Consider the following 21,540-nt stretch of genomic DNA (forward strand, 5'->3'; position numbering starts at 1 on the left):
GCTGGAGCCGGGCCTGCGGGCGGCCGCTAGCCGTGCCGCTTCCCAGCGGACATTGAAAGGTATTCTGTGGTGTGCAGTCCCCTCTTTTTAGTTCGGGTTGGCTTTTAAGCTCTTCCATGGTGAAGGTCATGTTGTCTTCACTGAACTCTTCCTTTTTATCAAATAGCCCTCTCTTTCATCTCAGTCTTCTAAAAAACATAACAGAAAGGGGACACCACCAGCTTCAGACCATTAGTGTGCTTATTGATGCTGTTCCATCTGTCTTGGGGGGGGGAAACAACAAACGTATGTCTATTTTTAAGCAGGGAACTGCCGCCATGCTGCTTTACTTGCAAAAGCAGAGGAGCTGTTGGCAAAGAGAACGGCAAGCGGAGATCCTCTGGCACATTTTCTCCAAGGACAACTGTACTACGAAGAGGTTGTGGTTTCCTTCTTTTAAGTAATACAGCTGACCATTTTCAGTACCATTTCAGTGGAGAAAGAGACACCTTAAACTACAAGAGATGCCAGTGTCTTATTTTTTTCCAATGAAAATGACCAGGTGTTCTCCCCAAGTATGTTTGGGGGTTTTTTTCCTACACTGTCACCAAGCATCTGGTAGTGTCTTCCAGTTCCCTCCCCGGTCTCCCAAGCACAAGGTAGGTAAGTGGCAGCCTATCCCTCCAGCTAACTTCCAGCTGACTGGCCAAACACAACACACTGCGTTTTCACTTATGTGGTACTGTAGGTCCCTGACCCAAGACATAGCTTTCAATCTTTGTTCCCTACCTAGCCGCCAGTTTTAATGAAACTTGTTGAAATTCTACCTTTGAGATTTCTGTCCCTGCCCACCTCGGCTAAAATTGGTCACCCATGTATTTGAAAGTACATGCTCAGGGAACAGCATAAAACTGGCTGGCAGGTGAACTTAAACCTTGATTTTTTGTGAAAAGTAGAATAACTCAGTTCAGGAAGATGGAAAAGAATGTAGTACAAGTACTGATTCACCTACTTTTCAAACGTGATGTGCATGGATCAGTACGGTTTATAGTGCGGCTAGTGGCACAGCATAAATCAGTCTCAGGGTTTGCAGCAGGAACAGAATTAACTCAGGGTTTCTGCTTTCTGAGCCCTGTCTTTAATGTTTGCGTTAATGAATTGCCTGATTTTGCCATGATCAAGACTGACCCCAGAAGACCTGTCTGTTTCTTGATGAGCCAGCTTGGATGTCCGTGTTACATATTGGTGTCCATCCCTAAACTTACTCTTTGGGCAGGTTTTAATTTCCACATTTTTGGACATATGTCTGTATTGCCTAAAAATGCATGTTCTGATAGTACTGTGATTTCAGATGTTTATTAGAAAAAAAATCACTGCCTTATCAGAGCCATATGACTCCCTCTTACAACACTAAATTCTCAGGAAATCTCTCAGCCTTCCATACTTCTTTTTGTTCAAACTCATGACAGCTGATTGGAAAAAGGCAGTTTTTCCCCCCCAAGAGTTCTTTAAAAAAAAAAACAAAACACCAAAGCCCACACAGTCATAATGGCTAAGTGCCTGAGACAATTAGTAGTTTGGGCAGTATTAACAAGGGGAGTTTTGTCATCGTGAGGTTGGTTGACTGACTGTCGAACTATCACTCAGTTCTAAACTTTTGCAGTCTGATATTGTTTTAGCAAAACATACAGAAAATTTGAAGGAAGAGCAAAGAGAACAACATTTTAATTTCAATCCTGTTTTTACTTATTATGCTTATATGCAAAGGACACCAGGCTCAGTTAACTGCTACACTACAGTTGTTTAACTGTGTTTTTAAATATAGTTTCTTCCTTGACTCAATGCAGAAGCAAATACTCTCAGATTCTTTCTCAGAAGGGAAAGTATCTCTGCTGTTGCAGGAGATGCCTTCATAACAAATGTGGAGCAGACATCTGAGTTCAGTCTTTGTGAAACCTACACTTAGTTGAGATGTAAAAGCAGCCTCTTAAATCCTCAAGGCAGAAGAAGAGCTCACCCAAGTTAAGGGATGTTAAATAGATCGGACAGGGCATCTGAATTAGACTCTTATTTCCTTAAATTAAAAAGATGGCATTTTGAGGGAGGAGAAGAAAAGTTGTCAGAATGTCTTTTGGTTTCAGAGATGATGTTTGTATATCACTACTTATATTTAGTTTTTTTTAATATATGTAAAACCAATGAATCCCTGTTTGCATGTCCTAAGTGCTTCCCTCTATCCAACTTCCTTGTGGTTGCTGACTTAATCTGTCTTCTGCCACTTCTATGGTTGCAATTTTCTGTTCTTTCTTCATGAAATGAGGGAAATGCTCCAGGTTGAAACACTAAGAGAGTATATACTAGAGAGTTAAGCTGCCATACGTACTCTTTGTTCTGCGTACTTCATTGTTTATTTTGGCTTTCCCAGGGGTTGTACGAAGAAGCATTAATACAATTTGAAAAAATCAAGGATACAGATTTTCAGGCAATGTATCAGCTTGGTGTAATGCATTATGATGGACTAGGCACTAAAGAAGACCCTGTGAGTACTCTAGCTGTTCAGTTTTTACTTTTTTAGTATTAGGTGATAATTACTAAAAGCTTTTTTGTAAGCTTGATTTAGTTTAAAATAATCAGTTCTTTGATTTAGAATTAGTTTCATAAAGTACAGATGTTCACAAAGAGTCATTAAAGAGAGAGGGTTCTGGGCTGAAGCAGTTCTCAAAAATAGGTTTATCTGAAAAATATGGTAATTCGTATTTTAAAATAAAACTTCTAAGGGTTTGGTTGTACTTTTTATGGAAGCTATGTTTAATTATTGCTATTAATTTGTTACTTTTTAATAAGCAGTGTATATAAGTGAAAATGTGTAAAAATCGAAATCAAACAACTGTATTTCAAAGTGTAAAACATTTGTTGCACAAAGATGTTCTTTAAGGTACTTTCCATTCTCTTAACACTGATGATAAAGAAGATTGTTCTTCTGCCAGTGGCTGGCAGTAATATTTTTAACTTAGACATATGAAGAATTACATTTGCAAGAATTTGAAGAATTACATTACAAAAAAGGAAGACAAAGGAATGAATTGCTACAATAAGAAGAGAGTTAATTTATTGGAGAACATAATCTTAAAGAGTGATATGAGGAAAGAATACAAAGAGGATGAAAGAAAGGGCAAATAAAAAGAAGGGAGGGCAAAAAAATGAACCAAAGAGTATATTAACAGATCTGACTCTTGTCTGGTGCTGAGAGGATTGTCGGCAGAGCAGAAAATATTATGCTGGTTTTTAGAGGCGATTTGTTTGTTCTGTATGCTGTATGCCTGTATCATTACTGCATTGGTTTACTTGCAAATAAACATTTTAGTAAAGTTTCTTTTTCATGTATTACAATATGAAAGGTGAATAAAAGGGGAACCTTTCAAAAAGGACTCTTTCTAGTGTATTTAAACAGGGTGTCCATGCTCAATCCTAACAGGATTAATCCTAATATTTACGAGGTCCTTGGATGATACACCATACAGCTGCTCATATGCAATGTTGTCCACTTGCTTATTTAACATTATCTTTTTTTGTTCATTATGGATCTAAGGTATGGAATCTAATGGAGGAACTTCAGAGTGTGCTATCGTATCACTTTGCCTTCTGTTAAGGTTGTTTCATGATTTCAGATACCTCATACAATATGAAAATGAATACAGAAGTCTAAAATTGAAAATGTAGCAAGTTTAGGATGTGACATTCATTTATGTAAGCACAAGAATATTTGAGAAAAATTTTATCAATGAAGAAGAGTAATATAATATCAGATGAACATTTATAAGAAAATGTTTCACACTAAAAATATGCTGGAGTCAAAAATCTAGGGGCTAACCAAAGGTCAGTTCTGCTTTGGTATGACACTGCTCTCCAGACTGTCCTACCAGTGTGCCTTAGCCTTAATAATTAAAATACCAATTGTATTTTTACAATTAAATAATTAATTAATTAATTAATTAAAATACCTCAATTTCAGGAAAAAGGAGTGGAATACATGAAGAAAATACTTGACTCTGATGCCCCAAAAGCAAGACACTTGAAGTTTGCAGCTGCGTACAATCTCGGCAGAGCATATTATGAAGGGTGTGGTGTTAAGCAATCAACTAAAGAGGCTGAAAGGTAATGGCAGTCAGTAATTTTCCTGATGAAGATAAGATGCTAAGATACAGCGTTACTTAGACTTTCTTTGTCCCCATTTTCTTAGGTTGTGGCTTATTGCTGCAGACCATGGGAACCCAAAGGCAAGCGTGAAGGCCCAGAGCACTTTAGGAATGCTTTATTCTGTGTCAGTTCTAAAAGATCTCAAGAAGGTAAAGTCCATTTGTACCTTTTGAGTTTCATAAGTCCCAATTAATTTTTAATTCCCAGAAAGAGTACAGTGCTTTATTTGACTCTGAAAAGTGTATTTTGAGTACTGCTAGGCATTATCATCCATTTATGCCTGTACGAACAGATGGCCAGAATCCCTCATTTTGACCCACTTGACACTGCTAGCCAAGATATTGGGAGTATCATGCAGAAGGATATAATGGATTAAAGGTTTGTCAGCCTTGGTACCCTTTAGAAATCAAGCAGGTGTCACTGATTGACAGCTGACAGTAAATGAAGCAGGTTTAAAAGCTTTATGAGGATTCTGCTTGCTTTATGTATAAGCACTTCTTACAAGCTGGTTAATATAAAAGCTTTTATGGAAACAGCACGCCAGAAAAGCAGCTAAAGTGAATATATACTCCAACTTTATGCCTCTTGTTTAGGCCTTTTTTTGGCATTCAGAAGCATGTGGCAATGGAAATTTGGAATCACAGGGTGCACTTGGTGTTATGTATCTCTATGGACAAGGTATATGTCAAAACACTAAAGCTGCTTTGGAGTGTTTGAGAGAAGCAGCAGAACGTGGAAACACCTATGCTCAAGGCCATCTTGTGGAATACTATTACAACAGAAAATTTTACTCAACAGCTGCTGCAGTAGCCAAAAGGTGAAGTTAATTTCACTTTACTTTTTGTTATAGTCATTCATGTAAGACCATGGAACTCAGATTAAAATGATTAACCTCATGTTCTTGTTTCTCAAACTCAAAAGACATTTGAAATAATGAGTTGCAAGACCTCATCTTTGAAGAGGGGACAGCAAACCAGAGACAAAATTAATACTGTAAGGTTCTCAATTATTCAGTACAGTTGAACTATTCTTTCTGATCCTGTGAAGCAAAACAGCCTTGAATTAGAATCTGAAGTAGAGCAAGAAGCAGCCCACACTCAACCCTGCCCTCCTGCCTCCTCAGTCCACAACCTGCTTTAAGCTCCTGCCTTCACCGTTCTTTTTTAAACCCCTACATATATTCTCCCACTCTCCACATACCCCATCTTAATATCATTTTTACCCACTGTCTTCCACCCCATCATTTCCTTGCTCTGTGGCTCCCTGTGCTTTGGTCCAGTTCCTGTATCCTTTACAGGAAATGCAAGCATTGATACTGGGTGGGATCTTGGAGAAAGCATTCTGAGCAGCATGGCCTGGGACCTACAAGTTGCTGCTGCACACAGTGCCAAGTTATCGCCCTTTAGGCTTTTCATCAGTTGCTGCTTATGGGGATGCACAGGCATTTTTAAGCCTCGCCCACAAAACAGGCATCTACACGCAAGTGGTTATCTGCTTGTGTGAAGGTACTGGTCTGAGCCGCAGTCAGGCAGTGCTGAGTGGCCTTTCACAGGCAGTCACTGTGGGACTTGTTGCTCTACCTACGTACTCTGGAGCAGTTTGTGTATTATGGAAATAGCAGTATCTAAAAATAGCCAGTCTATATCAAGTTTCTGTATCTTGAGCTAGGCACAGAGGAGAAAAGCAACGCTGCTGCCAGTTCTATAGCTGATAAACAGCACACTTCTGTGACAAAACTCCAGAGACGGCCAGTATATATTGAAAGTTCAATCTGCCAGTCAGATTATTAATTTGCTGGAAACAAGATGCAGATACACAACTTACTACTTATGTAAGCTGCACAAAACAGCATTAGTGCTTTTTGTGGTATGTTTATGAAGCTGCTGCTGCCCAGCAATAAACATGCCACAACTTCCCATCCTATGGAAGCTTCACCCTGTATATGCCACTGCACAGCAGCAGCTCTGGTAATTCAGTAGTTCAGCAATGAACACTGTTTGCTATACTCACTACTGAAAAGGATGGTTTTCTCTCTGAACTGCTGCTTTTCTTTCTCTTGCACTGTAAGTAGACTGATAGCTATGCAGTCTAGTCTAGCTCTTCTCACTTGGAATGCATCCCCTCCAGGCAATGCTGCACAGTAGATTATTCAGACAAGTCAACAGTGCATTTCGTCAGCTGCAATTGTGATTGCAGAAAATAGCAATGAAATCCCATACTACAGCCAGAAGGGACAATTTCTGTTACCAAAAGATACTGCCAACCATACTTGAAACAGTTCCACTTAACTGGGATTGCAGCTGGCCTTGAGGCAAAAATCTCATGACAGTTCAACCAGTTGTATCAAGCATCAATACCTCTTCTGCTAAAATTTGTATTCCTTCTATGTTCACATCAACTACACAGTCTGTTACGTTATGTACAAACACAAAAGCATTATGTGATTATGTACAGTACAACCTTGCCTAATATTTGGGAGTCTAGACTAGCTACTGATACTTGAAGCAACAATTTTGTTATCTCATACAGTTCTACTTACCCATTGCTATGGTATGTTCTTGAAGTCAACTGTGCTGAACTACAATTTCTGCCTGACTTGGCTGGGTATTGTTATTTGCGTCAGCATCCTGTTGTGTATCTTTTGGAAAGGAAGGCAAAAATGCTACATATCAGGAAAGATAAAAGAGGTAATAGATTATGGTTATTATATTTGAATGTTCTTGCTAATAAATCTTTGGGGTTTTTTTTCTGTTCTGTATTTGTTCATTAGGTGGGAGAACATTGCTCTCAACATATTCAAGTGATTTAGCAGGCACTGACTTGCAGAGGGTTAAGTTCAGAACAATCCTTCATAAACATTGATTTATAGGGAGTAGCTATAAACTGAAATTACTTGCATTTTTCTTTTTTCTGTCAAGTCCATGACTATTTGACACCACAAAAAACTAAAATGATGTGCGAAGAAGCATATAATTACTGCTTGGTATGTGGAAAGGATATGGGGCTTGGGGATTTCTGTTTTAAGACAATAGTTAGGGAAAAAAAAATTCTCACTTAGAAAATGTTGTACCTAACATTGTAATAACAATAGTAGGTAATTATAGCCTGATAGTTAGAACAATGTTCACTTTGTCCCTCTGATTCTTAAAACAGTTCTTAGTAAAAACAACATGCTGAAAATAAGGTGACAGCAAACAGATGCATGCAGAAGGAACTGAGCTGAAACAGTTGTAAATGGTTGTCGTAAGTCAGTCTTATAACCTGAGGGTCTCAAGTATGTCCAAGATCTTCGGATTACTACGACTTGCCAATATCATAGTAAGAACTTGGAATTCTAGAATCATAGACTCACAGAATGGTTTGGGTTGGCCCTTTAAAGATCACCTAGTTCCAACCCCCCTGCTGTGGGCAGGGACATCTTCCACTAGATGAGGTTGCTCACTTATATGAAATAAGAGCTTTGCCTTTCTTCCATATATATACATTAATTTCCAGAAAATATTTTAATGGGAACTATTAGCATAAAATATGCTGCCTTTTAGAACTAGTATAACTACAGTGAAAATGACTGTAAAAGTTACATATTTGCTATTTAGTATCACAATATTCAAATAAAACTAACTTCATATCAAATACTGAATAGAGGAATCCTCATCAGGCTACTGAGTACATGTAAATTTTATCTTATTTTGGATAATGATATAAATGGAACGGAGGCATTGTCAAGTCGTACATATATATAGTTGACTTAAATTATTGCTTGACATAGCATTATCTAATCTAATTCTGTAAATTCCACAACAGGATTACAGAAAACGATGACATCGATATATTAGCAAAGATAACTGATTGTCTTCCTACGTATGTAGCCAAGGGGGTTGCTATGGCCGCTTTCTACTTGGCTAGGTGCCTCCAGCTTGGCCTAGGTGTACAGCAAGATCAAGCCGCTGCTAAAAAATACTATTCTAAGGTAAACTGGGAAAGTCTTACAGACTGATTGTTATCTCATGAACTTGAGTGATACCTTGGATTTGAGTCTTTAAAATTCCTGTTTGGTTTAAGACTCCAACATTATTGTAGAAAAACAAACAAACAAAAAAACCCCAAAAAACTGTGCAAGAAAATGAAGACTGATAAAAGAGCATTGCAAACTACTGAAAGTAGTATCTTGAAAGGATACTATCTGCCTGCTTGCTTAAGCAAACAATGCATTCTGCCTAACAAACCTGTGATAATCACCACAGCAAAGAGCTTGGTAACTTGCAAGATAAATTAGCAAAAGGATTTGAATAATTTTATCCCCAACTGATTTGCTGTCTGTCATTCTCTCAAACTGAAAAATCATAACTTTTCCCATACTTTAGATTCTCTAACAATTATAACATTCATTAACGATACTTAAATTGGTCATAACTGGTTGTCATGCTTATTTTTATGCTTACGTTTTTAGCGATAGCTGGGAATCTACTGTTACAATATAGAGAGGAAAAAATAGGTCATATTTTTTGAAAGTTCTGAAGTTGAAGTAAGATTTATTGTGAGAGGAAAAAGATCGATAATGGCTTATAGAAGATGAATCTGCTAAATAATGGCAGTGATACCTAAAGGTACAGTCAAGGCAAGATGATTATGCCAAGTGAAGAGAATGTAGCAAGATTGGATCTGTGCTTCAGAGAGATTCTATGATTTCTGTGTATTTAGACACCATTTGTTTCTGCAGGTGGAGTACTTTGATGTCCATCTTGGTGCAATCCAAACAAATGGAGAGTAAATGATAAATTATCAAGTAAAAATTTTTGTGGCTCTTTACTCAGGGAAGCCACTGATACAAGAGGCCTAGCAGAGCAGGTGATCTTCTGGATGAACACATCCATTTTAAAGATTTTGTTCTCCTGCTGTGGAAAGTGTTATAGAGGATAGGATAAGGAGGAGATCAGGAAAGGAGTATAAGCTGGGATGTTATGAACACTGTAGCCAGTAGTCCTAGGTAAGTCTTAGGGCATGGAAGAGGCCCATCAGGATTGCACCGCTCACTGTCTTCCATCAGGTCTAGCGCAACCACCACAACTGAAATAAAATTACAGCTTTCACTCATCATTCACTAGCTGTACATCTGAGACTGATCTAGGAATGTCACTAGCTTTTTATACTAAGAGATGGTTTCTATGGACTGGTACCATGCACATCTACATCAACAAGAGAAGGGACAGAAAACAAGGAAGCTGTCAGCAGCAGTCACTAGAAAAGAGACAAGTGTTGTGGGTGCAACACAAAGACAAGTTTCTTTTGTACCTGGCAAATAATTATGCTATTAGCTGTACAGTTATACCCAAAATAAAATGAAAAATCATGTTTGCATTTTTAATTAACTGCTCAGCTGTGTTTTTGGCCTACCCTTCTTAGGCCCAGTCAGTTTTGAAAGTGGCAAGGGAAAGATGATGGGCATCCCAGAGGATGAAACCAATCCAGTCCGTAAGCAGATTTATGTTTCTGACTGTAGTACCAGCACATGCCATACCAACAAACAGAATGAAAAAATAAAACCAAGCCTAACACTATAGTCAAATATGATCATTTTAAATACTGAATTTTTCTTACATGGCATCAGAAACAGGGATTTAAAGCTGAATATATTAACTTTTTAATGTTTGAACAAGGTTATTATCTCAGATAATACAACTTAAAGACCTTGTTAATGTTATACTGACAACATACAATTTTATTTTAGCTATAAACTAGAACTCCCTATTCTTTGTTCAAAGGCGTGCCTTCTGGATCCTGGTGTTGCTTCTGACCTTGAACTGGCAGCTAATCTTGGAAGAATTTAGTGTTTCTTTTAGCTGTGACTGGTATATAAATGTATTTCCTACAATAAACCATCTTTAATCGCCAGCAATTATAGACTGCTCATCACTCACTGCTTGCCTTTGAACTTTCTATAAATTACTAAAAGCAATTTACTGATTCTTTTTTATTTAAAAAGAAAGCAAAAAGCTCACACTCTTCCTTTAATTGAGGTGAGGCAAAGGCGGACTTTTAAAAATGGTATTGAGACTTAAGGTTTATTAAGGACATTCTACTGGGAGAGATGACCTGTGTTTTCTTAATGTCACACTGCTATATAGCACATGAATCAAACTGAAACGAAATAAAAATGGTTGTCTCCTTTTCGGCATTTTTAGTATTTAAGCATTAAATTTTAATATTCTGAAAAGGTTGAACCCAAACTTGTCTAGTTTTCACAGGGGTTGTATGTGAACATATGGTCATGACCATTCTTAAATCTTACCTTTGGTAGTGGCTTGGTTACTTTCTTTCACAGGCTTTTCTCATGTATCTAGACCTACTTACAAGCGTCTTAACACATTTCACTCTTAGACTGCAGAGATTCGAATTTAGAAATTGGCCTGTATGACACTAAGCTTTACAGTTCAAACCACATCAGCTTCTAAAACTAGAAAATACTAAAGAACTATGGGAAAACAAAATCAAACATTAGTATAGAAACATTCAATATACATGTCCTCTGCACAAGGCCTGTTCTCCTCAATCCTTCCTCATAGTGCATTTACACCGCCTCTGTTTGTATTAGAAATAGCTGAAAACCTTTTGGCTAGGAGTGCATATGCCTGAGCAATGTTATGGTGAATCTTTTACCAAAAGATACTTTGATTAACCACTAGTAAATTTTACTGATTGCTAGGGTAAGCTTGCACATTTCTGAACACCTCTTTACTTGTAAAACTCTGTATGTGCAGAATTCAGCTTGCTGCTTAGGACTGTGCCAGGACTTGAAAACTTTTTTGAAACTGTTGGAACAGAAGGCTAGGTACTAAAAACATTTTAGCATATGGGTTTTATGTACCTTACAATACAGCCAGTCTTAACTGCAAACAGTTTTTCTAGGAGGACAACTGTACTGAATTTAAAATAATGAGTGTCACCTAGGGATTTTTGATGATGTTTAATTATTTAGATGTGCATTAAGACCATATTTACATATTTTTACATAAATTAAAAAAAACACTGAAGACATCGTTTTCTTTCCATGTATAAAATAAGGGAAAGATTTGAAGGTTGTTTGAAATTGGGGTATTTGAATAAAACAGCCCTGAGTAATATCAGGGAAGTTATTAGAATGGTTTAATTAAATGTCTACTTAATAATTCATAGAAGCAATTCATAAGCACTAATCTCTGAACTAACATTTAAACACAGGCACTCTTGTTAGGACATACCAGTTTACAGTACATATGTTCAACACAGACTTCAAAGAAATGTAACTAGTCCTTACAAAACTAGTGCTGTCAAACTCATTCATTCATTGTCAGTACAGCCTCATTATCAAGTACTGCAATCCAATTGTGTTATTTATTGCTTACAAATGCTTCAAACTATGGGAAATCTTTGGTAAAAACAAAATTGATAAAGTTTTCACAATAGCTTTACATGTAGTATTGCACAACAAGGCTTTTTCAATACACAAGAAAAAAAGGAATGCTCAAATCCTCAGTGAGGAGATTAGAACTGTACAACATTCATTAGTTTACCACTATAAGCAAAATTTCTCTTCATAAATGTTTAAAATATTTTCTGGTTTCTTTCAGCTTATATGAACATTTATTTCTCAATCTATATTTGAAACAGAAGAGTAGTCAAAGAGAACAATTTAAATAAAAATTGGCAACTATACAGCATTGTTTTGTCTACCCTACTACAGCATCAGATCTTTTCAAGTCTGTTTACTTCACAAAAAACTCAAGAGGAAAGAAAAATGCTAAAAATAATCATAGTCCTCAGCCCTCTATGGAAAAGAGGAAAATAAGTTTCATGTCTATTATTGGACATAGACATTTCTCTAGTGGTCCAATTGTGCAGACTCAAACCTAAGTGGTGTTAAGCTGCTCTAAATGAGTTCTTAGCTCAGGACACAGTTCAGTCAGCAGCAGTTCCAGCAAAACCTGAAAAACAGAAAAGAGTTAAGATGAGCGCAGCCACCAAATGAGAATTTCTTTTTCGCTTTTGACACATTCAGCACGTCACAGGTAACAGAAGCACATAGTGTTGTTCTACTCATCATCCATGCAACCACTTTTCTTTCATCCTAAAGTTAGCATGTGCCCTACAGATGATATGGGAAATGCCTTAAAGCTGAAAGAAGGCAAGTGCCAGGCGCAGCTGCTTCCAGGTGGGGACTTCCCACCTTGTATAAACTGCTGCTGTTCCGTTGAAGCGGCGGTAGCTACGCAAACAAGCACCGGGGCATGCACCTCCTGAGCAGGCTGCGTCCACGCCTGTGCTGAGGCTGCATTACAGGACTGGCTGCTGAAGGAAGCAAGCCAGAATAGACTGACTGAGAGTCAAGGTATTGCACTGGGATCTGCCTGCGTACTCCAACCAGTCCCAACCAACAGCAGAGGAGTGGGACTCTGGGAGGCATGTCGTGTCCTAACTGCGAGCCAGTCCTGCAGTCTCCTTCCCTAGGATTCTCCAAGGTATGTTTATTCTTCTTGGCTATATGAAGAAATTAGTTTGCACCTTATGAAGTCAGGCAAGTTGTATGTGGTAGAGGATCTCTTTTAGGCAACAGCAATACTGTTTCTAAACTTAAACAGCTTTTTGTTATTCAAAATTAGCCAAATGATGGAACCAAGTACTTTTTTCTGACTCATTTTAGTAACAAGTTACTTGCACACGGAACAGTAGTCCAACATAAACCTCTGAAAAAACAGACACCCCAGGCTTTAATACTGAGTGAGCAGAGCTCAGCAATTAACAGGATTATAAAGTTAAAAGGCTACTTCTATGGTTACTCACATAGAGTAGATGCTTGTTAGCCTTTCTTTCTTGCAAGGCGTTGAACACTTTCACTACACCATGACGGGCGTTTTGTTGTCCAACAAGACTCTGCAGAGTATCTGCAACAAATGTTACTTCAGCTGACATCGTTTCACTCACACTAGGCAAAACCTGCCGCTACCACTACTACCCACAAAGAAGGGGAAACAAAACCACTGCACTTGACTGCTCTTCGTTACAAGATGCATACTCCCCATTCACAAACCTTTTGAAAACAGACAGGTAACTTAGGTCACAAGTTGAAAAGATACCCTTATTCTCAAATTACCTGTGTTACATAATAGTGTATACACCTGCAAGGCAACATTTGAAGTGTTTTAACATGATATATAGTTTGCCCTTTCAGGTAGTTCACCTCACAGACTCAAGTCTAATCTCATACATGATTAAACCATTCACTTAAATGCACCTTCAGCGACAAAGTCAGAATTCCTATGACAGCTAAAACAGATTTAGCATTTTAATTGCATCTCAATCTTCACAGAAAATACTTCCCACAAGTAAGCAGATAAGAGAATTCTAAGTCAATGATTTACATTTTGCATTAAATTATAGACTAAATATTGATCCAATGCTTCATCATTAATTTAAAGTGTATTCAACTATGTCCTGACATAGCTCTCCAAACTCAGAAACAAACAAAACCACAAACCAACTACGGAAGGCTATTCCAGGTAAGTAGGTGAGTATATAACAGAGTAAATGGAAGGTTGTTTACACATCAAATGACCAGTATTTTGCAAGTGCCTTTGGGTTTACATGGTCTCTGAAGAGGCAGAATTGTGATGCAACTCCTTGTCCTGTGAATGGGACAGCACGGAGCATCTCAGAACAGTGCCGCAGAAACATGCACGCTCAAGTGGAAGCTGCCTGGGCTTGGGAGGCAATGGCAGGCAAAGGAAAGAACTGGAAAGCCCACTCAGTCTAGCATGCTTCTGCCCAGGCTGCAGGTCCCACTAATATTCAGTACCTTGAAACCTCGTATCAGAAATAGACAGTAACACACTATGCTGACAGCATGGGCAGACCTCCCTTTTCAGTTTTGAAACATAAAAGGAAGAAGTAATTGGGGTTATAAACTCTCCCCATTTGTCAAGTAGTTCCAGGTAGCAGAACCACCTGGTATTTGCTTGCAAAGAACCGGAGTTTGACTTAACTTAGGTTCCTTGATGAATATTACATACAGAAGTACAGCGATACTGGATTTTGCATCCACCAATAACACCTGAATCCATGCCCTTTACCAGACAGACAGAAGAGGCAAAGAATAAGGCCAAAATTATCCCTATTTATGCAAATAACCATAATTTACAACTCTACAGGAAAAATCTAAACCACAGCAGAACAGTACTTGATTAACCAGTTTCCTTACTCATTATTAAATCTGTGATTGAGCAGAATGAAAGTGACCTCACCTGGAATGTTTTCAAGTAGTTTTTGCTGTGCTCTCTGTTTTGTCTCTTGCTTTTGTTCATTGCTCTTGGCTCTCGGTGGTGGTGCTAACTTCCCATTTGGCCAAAAAGCATCTCGAAACACACCAATGTAGTAAACAAGCATTGGTTCACTGAACATCCAGTGTACAGTGTCACGGATTTGCCTGTAAAGCAGCATAGAAGGGAGCACATCAAAGCTGGTCTTTCTCATTTTATTCATAAATGCAGATTTATTCTTTTTACTACTGGAAGCAGTGGAAGCAATGCTCATTTTCATGTAATTATCCCAATTTATCTGAGCTGATTTCACCAGCATCACAGCCAGTCATATTCAGCCCTGCATGCTCTAGGATCTAGGTCATTCCAGATACCTGACTGAGATGTGGGGAAGGCTTAATTTTAATGTAATCCACAAACATGTAATACAAGTTACAAGCACTTCAAATGTGTGTATACTTCATAGCCTCATCCAGGCCTCACTTGGCAGACATGTCTTCAAATGACATAGAAGAATACCTCTAAAGATGTGCACAGGCTTCATGTTTTAAGTTAATGGTTCTCATCATGTATAAACATTATTTCAGTCACTTTAGAGAAATACGTATTTGATTTGAAATAAATTACTTAAAATGGAAACCTAGTTTCAGATCTGGCAAAAATCTTCATGGGACTGTAAGATAAAGCACAAACTAACAAAAGCCATTCAGAGCCAGGCTGTTCAGAGAAATGGAATAGCAAGTAATTTTATATACATATGTCTCTCTCTCTCTCTCCCCGTCCCCCCATATATACACAAGGCTGCTTCACTGAAAAAAGTCTTTTTATAGTTCCATCTCCGATGAAATATTGTGTTCTTCCAAAAGCAAAGCCCTGTGTAGAGGGGAAAAAAATAAGGAAAAAGATAATTCACATATCCATGTCTTCTCTAATCAACATAATGTATTTGTAAATTGAGCTGTGGAAAACAAATGCAGATTATCATATACTACAGAATGTCCAGAATTTTTTCTTTTTAAACAATTCTGCTCTCAGCCTTTTTTTCATAGAACAATGCAGGTTGAGTTAAAGTAACAGTTACTTACTTGTTGATAGTTCTTCCAAAAGTGACTTGTACTAGTGCAATTAATGTTTTTCTGACCCACTTGAACACTACAACAATGAAAAATGAGAGAACATAAAGATCAAGAGGTTAGTAACATTAGGGAACTCATGATTGTGTCCCAAACCTTTCTCCCTGCCTCTCCTACCCCCTACAAGCCAACCCACCCCTACAGTAAACATATCTGTTGTAAACCTTTCTAAGATTTCCCTAATTGTACATGGGTGTCTCTTGACTGCTTTCCCTGTCCTGTTTGCTATAAGGTTTAAGTCTTGCAGATTACATAAACATAACTGTAATATACATTTGTAGTTCACACTCTAAACTTTTATGTTTAATACTATTTCAAGTTTGAGCCATAAAACTACCCAAGACCCTTTTTCCACTAGAAAAAAAGAAAAACCCTCAAAATCCACACCCTTTTCATACCTACTAGTATACGGTAGTACACTAGTACACAAAGCAGTATCATTACCATTCTGAAAACATTTTAATGCAAATAAACCAAGCAGTTAGCTTTTCATTAGAAATAAAGGAAACAAATGTGAGTGCTTCCTAATAATTACTGGTTAATCTTTCTTCACGCTGTTCACCATCAGCACAAGAAAGTCTATATTTGGAAGATACATCTGCCTTTTTTGGAAGGTGCTGCATTTTGTAATAGTTACACTGTAAATAATTTTACAGGGCATCAAGTATGGCCACACATTCAAATAGAAACAAAAATAGTTTTATTACCATCATTCAGTTACATAAAGGAGGGGGAAAAAAAAAAATCTGTTACTGAAAGATGCCACAATTCTAGCATCTTTTCCGTTATACAAATTGCAGAACTAAAATGCATACACAATACACTTAAAATGGACATTAAAATTATGTTGCTTTGTCAGCGACATGTTCTGCAGTAAAGCCATCTTTCCTTCCTCATAATTCATACATGCAGCCTATTTACAGAAAACATGCTTTTGTACTTTTCTGCTTTTTCCAGATTTTTTTTTTAGTGAAAAACTTCAGACTATTGAATGCAAAGTGAATGCAAATGCTCTCCCCTACCAGTTACATTTTTACTGCCATGTTACACTGCAATTTCACTTTTGAATGAAAGCTACAAAGTTATGAACTCCTGAAGAACAGCTGTTCCAAACCAACTGGCTACATGGATTGCAAGAACATTTCCACTTATTGAAACTGTAGAAAAATCTGAATCACAAAGCGCCCCAGATTTCTTCACCAGCAGATTCCACTAGCAAATAAGCAGGTTTACAGCTTACTTCCTCGCAGCTCGAAAATCTCTCCAATCAGCATGAAACAAGGTTCAGCAAGAGAGTCCCTTTTCCCATCCACCTCCTCTCCGTAGTCTGACAGGTCACTATCCTCTTCTGTTTCTTCCTAGGAAGAGACACAACACAGGAATGCACCCCCATCCTTCTTCCAGAATGGATTTAGTTACTGCCATGCCCTGAGGAAGGAGCACAGCCAGCCCTCTCAAGAAAGGGCTTTAGAGCCAACAACTGCTGCTGGCAGGGTCTGGCAAACAGGAACCTCACCAGGGAGTTTGAAAAGGGATTGCGCTTCCCACTGGTCAAGAGTGATGAGGACACCGCACTGCTGGAGGCATCACCACTGCTAGATCTTCTGCCTGCAGCCTTGCCCCAGTAAGCACCTCAGTGTTGGGTGGATCTGACCAGATTTGCAGGGTCCACTGCCTGTATCGCCTTGCCAACACTAGCTGGATAAGGGAAAGCAGGTGACATGTACTGCTAGGAAGGCAGGGGAGAGCTATAAGGAGGAGATGGCACTGCGAGGTGTTTGTGATTGCAAAGCCTCCTCTGACACACCGCCTACGGAGGACACCTGGGATGGGGAGCTAGCCTGCTGGAGCTGTTCGCAATGCAAGCGGCTAGCAAGAAAGGGGGAGAATCAGGTTACTGCACAGGGAGCAGCAGGCAGCCGGCTCCCCTGGAGAGCAGAACAGCACCTTGCACCGCTGAAGCCACTCAGTGGCGTTCAGGCACTAGCAAAGTTGTCCCTGCAGTAAGCCGGGAACCAAACCTGGTAGCCGAAGAGGAACCGGCCACTGCAAAGCCAAGCACCGTTAATGAGTACCAGTCCCAGGCAGAAACGTAGTATGGTGATACTTAGTGACCTGAGCCCGAGGATATCCAAGCTCAGGGTACCAAAGGGAGTAGAGTTACTCAGAATAGACTCACAGGAGAATGGATTGAACCACCTCAATTTTGGCAGTACCATTTATGGAAGAACAAAAAACAGACAGCAGGTTGTTTCTCGATGTCACAAAGATCTGCTTCAGCATCAGGACTACACTACCTACCACTACTGGTGGCAGCAAGCACATCCCTTTGCTTTCCTAGATCTTCCCCTGCCCGCCTACGCTTAGAGCAGAGCTGCACTGAGGTAGACCTGATGCCCACCAAGGCTGCTGCAATGCCCCGTCTCTGGTTCCGGAGTGTTCAGAATGGCATGCAGGCAAACTGTCTTTCTTCAGCCCTGGTTTTCAAAGATATCTGCCATCTCTTCCCTTGCCTTCCTTTCTTCCTTATTATTCCATCATTTAATATTGCCCCTCCACTTCATCATCTAGTCTGACAAACCTGCTTCGTGGCTCTAGTTCTCTTGCATTATTTTGGTGTCTGTCTTGGCCTTATGGTCACAGTCTTTCAGTCATCCCTCACCTGTCATTTGAACCCTGCTATTCAGAGAGTATCCTACAGTGTCTCAGCTGTACATCAGTTTGTCTTACTCCTTCCCCACACCCTCCAAATCCCATCCCAGCCTGTCACTGACTTCGGGTACATTTCCAGGCCCTGAATCTTCTCCAGGCATAGCACTGCATAGTGGTCTATAAATAAATAACTCCATAGTGTTGCATATTCCATAAATCCTGTACCCCTCACTTCCTGTGTCACATTTGGCATTTTCTCTAGCACTGCTCAAGATGCTGCTTCTCCCCTCATAACCAGAAGAACAAAAGAAAAAACCCCACTTAGGCACTTAAGTGCACTGTGAACATCCATGTAGACTCCCTTGTTTACTGACTTCCACAGCTTAATGAGTCCCCAGTTTTTAAAGCTTTCTGCTAATTTTCTGCTGAGCTGTGACTGAGGGCAGGAAACAAAAAGCCACACCATACTGACAAGAAATGCCACACAAGGAAACCACAAATTATCACCCATCTTACCACACAAGTATGCAAACACTAACGATGAACAGAGTTTTCTCCAGGGACACAGTCTAAAGCAAACTCCAGTCCTGCTCACTATCTTCCTCTGGTCAACAGGCTTCTTGACCCTTCATTATTTTAATTATTCAAGAAATTATGTTTTATTTAATTTTTCCTAGTAGGCATCATTCCATATTTTCATTAAGCACTTGGGCATCAGAACAGAAAATAAGCTTATTGAATTTGCAGGTGAACTTACTGAATTTGTAGTTCAGCCCACAGGGTGCAGTTTGATAAAGACAGATGCGAAGCAGCAATAACTCATTGTGTAAATGCAGGAAACTAAACAATTGATAATACTACAGAAAAATATCACAGGGCCACACTGCTATGAAAAAGGCAAGTGTAATAACATGATGCTTAAGCATGAATATTGTTTGTATGACATACATACACATAAAGATATAAAAATTATTTTCATACACGGGAATAGGAAAACCTAGTGGGAGCGTAATGTTTCATGTTTTAGCCACCACATTTCCAAGAAAAATATGGGTAATCAGATATGGTTCTGCTTTGGACCTAAGAACTAAATAAAACATAACCTAACAAAAACTAGAAGAAATCAGGGCTGCTCAGTCTAAGAAATAAAAGAATAAAAGATAAAAGGAGAGTAGTAACTCTTGATAACTGAGATGATCCTAACCCAAACTGTTCTGTGTTTGCTCCAGACAGGACAAGAGCTAGCTGGCTAAAGAAGGGAGATTTAGGTTAGACAGTATGAGGAGGTTTCTAACCATGAAGATAGCTGAGAATTGGGATATGCTGCCTTGCTCAGCTAGAGAACATCAGTTATCGGAGGTTTAAAAACACGTTAGACAAACACACGCCAAGAATTTTGCTGGTACAGTTGAGACTGCTTGGAGCAGGAGGGCAAAGCCAATGACCTCTCCCCAGTCCCTGCTCTGTTTTTCTCCTGTTCAGTGAATCCCCTATCATTTAGAAAATGCAATGAGAAGTGTAAATTCTCACACCACAATGCATTTTCTCTATCCATTAACACTTCATAAACCTACAAGGCCTTCGTCTAGATATCATCATCTGCATTTTTTCCTCTGATTTAGTTTTGGTGTTGAGAGCTAAGTAATATGTTCTAAAGCTAGCCCTGTCCAAGGAGCTGTACATATAAAAGATCTGAAATTGCTGCAATATCTAATCCTGAAAACAGCACTCAAGAGGCAATATTGTTGCTCTAACACATATTTGAAAAACACGAGACGAGACGTAAAAGGCAAAAAGAGTGCTGTACAAGAGCATTCTCTTCTACAAAGTCCAAAATATGAACTAAACCAGAAATGCTTAGTTACAAAGAGAACAACTTTGTAATGTGTGGTTTAACATAACTAACTTCATTAATGACCTCATACTAAATTATTTAACCCTAGTTTAACTGCTTTAGTAAATTATCCAAAATACTATGACTGGGTGAGACTGAGCTGATCTAAAGCTCACACTGAAAGACAAGGGTGTCCAAGAAAAACTGGAGCTGATCCCAGGCCTCCTCACAATTCCCCTCCCTCCATTTAATTTTATCACTATATTTAAAACTAGGCCAAATGTTTGCTATACTGATTTAGAGGGTCTAATAGTTTCTTATACTCCCTCCATGTGTATTCTATTGTCTCATCTTATATTTAAGCTTAGGGGAAGGAGGGGAGATGAGAGGGAAGGTGGATGTGAAGCAGGATGGTCTTTGCATTTGCGCAAGGCATAATACAGTCTAGCCAAAATGAAGCTCCTAGTCCCACAAGTAACAAGAAAGAAACAGTATTAAATTTAAACCAAGAAGTTATATGCCGAATCCTCTGTTGCCACATTCTCTGGGCATTTTTTTTGCTGTACTTCCTCCAGTTTTTCAGTACCAGTTGCTTTATTTCTTTGGTCTCTCTCTTCTCTCATGCACTCTCATTACAAACTCCCTTTCCTTCTCCCACATTTCCTAACTATCTCCTCCTATGCACTCACGTAATACAATATACGAGCAGTCTGGCTTTTTTCTTGAGGATGTTTTTCCATTAAACAGCAAATACAAGTAGCTTCATGCTTTTATGCTACTTCTACCTAAGTCATTTTAGTGAACACGCTTTTGTTTTTAGAACAGCAGTACTTCTGTCAAAGTGTAAAATTAGTTTCTCAAACTTTCTTTGCATTTATTACTCTGAAATGAGACACATGCATTCAGCATCTAGGTGCAAATACAGTGCAATTTTGAAAAGTGATAACATACAGGATTTTCTTATTCCCAAGAGATGCAAAACCACCTTTTTGCCTATTAACAGGCTAGAACTGTACGAATTCCCCAAACTCCATTTATCCTGCAGAAGGCCCATCCACCCCAGACAACTACAGATATAAGAAAATAATTATTTCTTATAACTAAAAAGGGGAATAGAAACAACTCCTTGGAGGCTGCAAATCTACAACATGAACCACACAGAATAGAGAGACATAGAATTACGGTCAATTTTAGTCAATGAGCTATTTTAGTCACTAATCTATTCTTCACTGTGTTTTGAAAGACAATGGTTTTTTTATAGCTTAGTATCAAACTCTTCAACTGGTTTGCAAATTCCCTCAGTGAGCCTGTACCATTTGCTAACATTCTTTGTCAAAACTAGCTTTGCTTCAGAAGTTGTCCAGAAATTAAGGACACACAGCTGTTCCCTGCCCAGAGAAGCTTCCTAAGAGAGAATTATTTTTACTGATCAAAAACCCTCTGAAATGTGCATGTC

The 21,540-nt window shown here is 38.8% G+C and overlaps 2 protein-coding genes across 2 annotated transcripts in view; one reads left to right on the top strand and one right to left on the bottom strand.

Moving 5' to 3' along the window:
* Positions 1-305: 305 nt before the first annotated feature.
* On the top strand, positions 306-10,004 carry LRP2BP (LRP2 binding protein; the record flags this gene model as incomplete). Its single annotated transcript, XM_010284929.1, has 7 exons — positions 306-418; positions 2,405-2,518; positions 3,992-4,134; positions 4,220-4,325; positions 4,770-4,993; positions 7,981-8,146; positions 9,939-10,004. Coding segments are annotated over 7 exons (932 nt in total), but the record flags the coding sequence as incomplete, so codon positions are not given.
* Positions 10,005-11,523: 1,519 nt separating this feature from the next.
* SNX25 (sorting nexin 25) overlaps positions 11,524-21,540 on the bottom strand; it is a gene marked incomplete at its 5' end in the record, with an annotated part of 32,688 nt that continues 22,671 nt past the window's right edge. Inside the window, 5 exons of the mRNA XM_010284930.1 lie at positions 11,524-12,137; positions 12,994-13,094; positions 14,451-14,632; positions 15,551-15,617; positions 16,839-16,956. Of these exons, the coding sequence (XP_010283232.1) occupies positions 12,063-12,137; positions 12,994-13,094; positions 14,451-14,632; positions 15,551-15,617; positions 16,839-16,956 (543 nt within the window). The remainder of the gene's footprint in view (positions 12,138-12,993; positions 13,095-14,450; positions 14,633-15,550; positions 15,618-16,838; positions 16,957-21,540) is intronic.

The sequence above is a fragment of the Phaethon lepturus genome, unplaced genomic scaffold, assembly GCF_000687285.1.
Source record: "Phaethon lepturus isolate BGI_N335 unplaced genomic scaffold, ASM68728v1 scaffold13794, whole genome shotgun sequence".
In the NCBI taxonomy this organism is placed as follows: Eukaryota; Metazoa; Chordata; class Aves; order Phaethontiformes; family Phaethontidae; genus Phaethon; species Phaethon lepturus.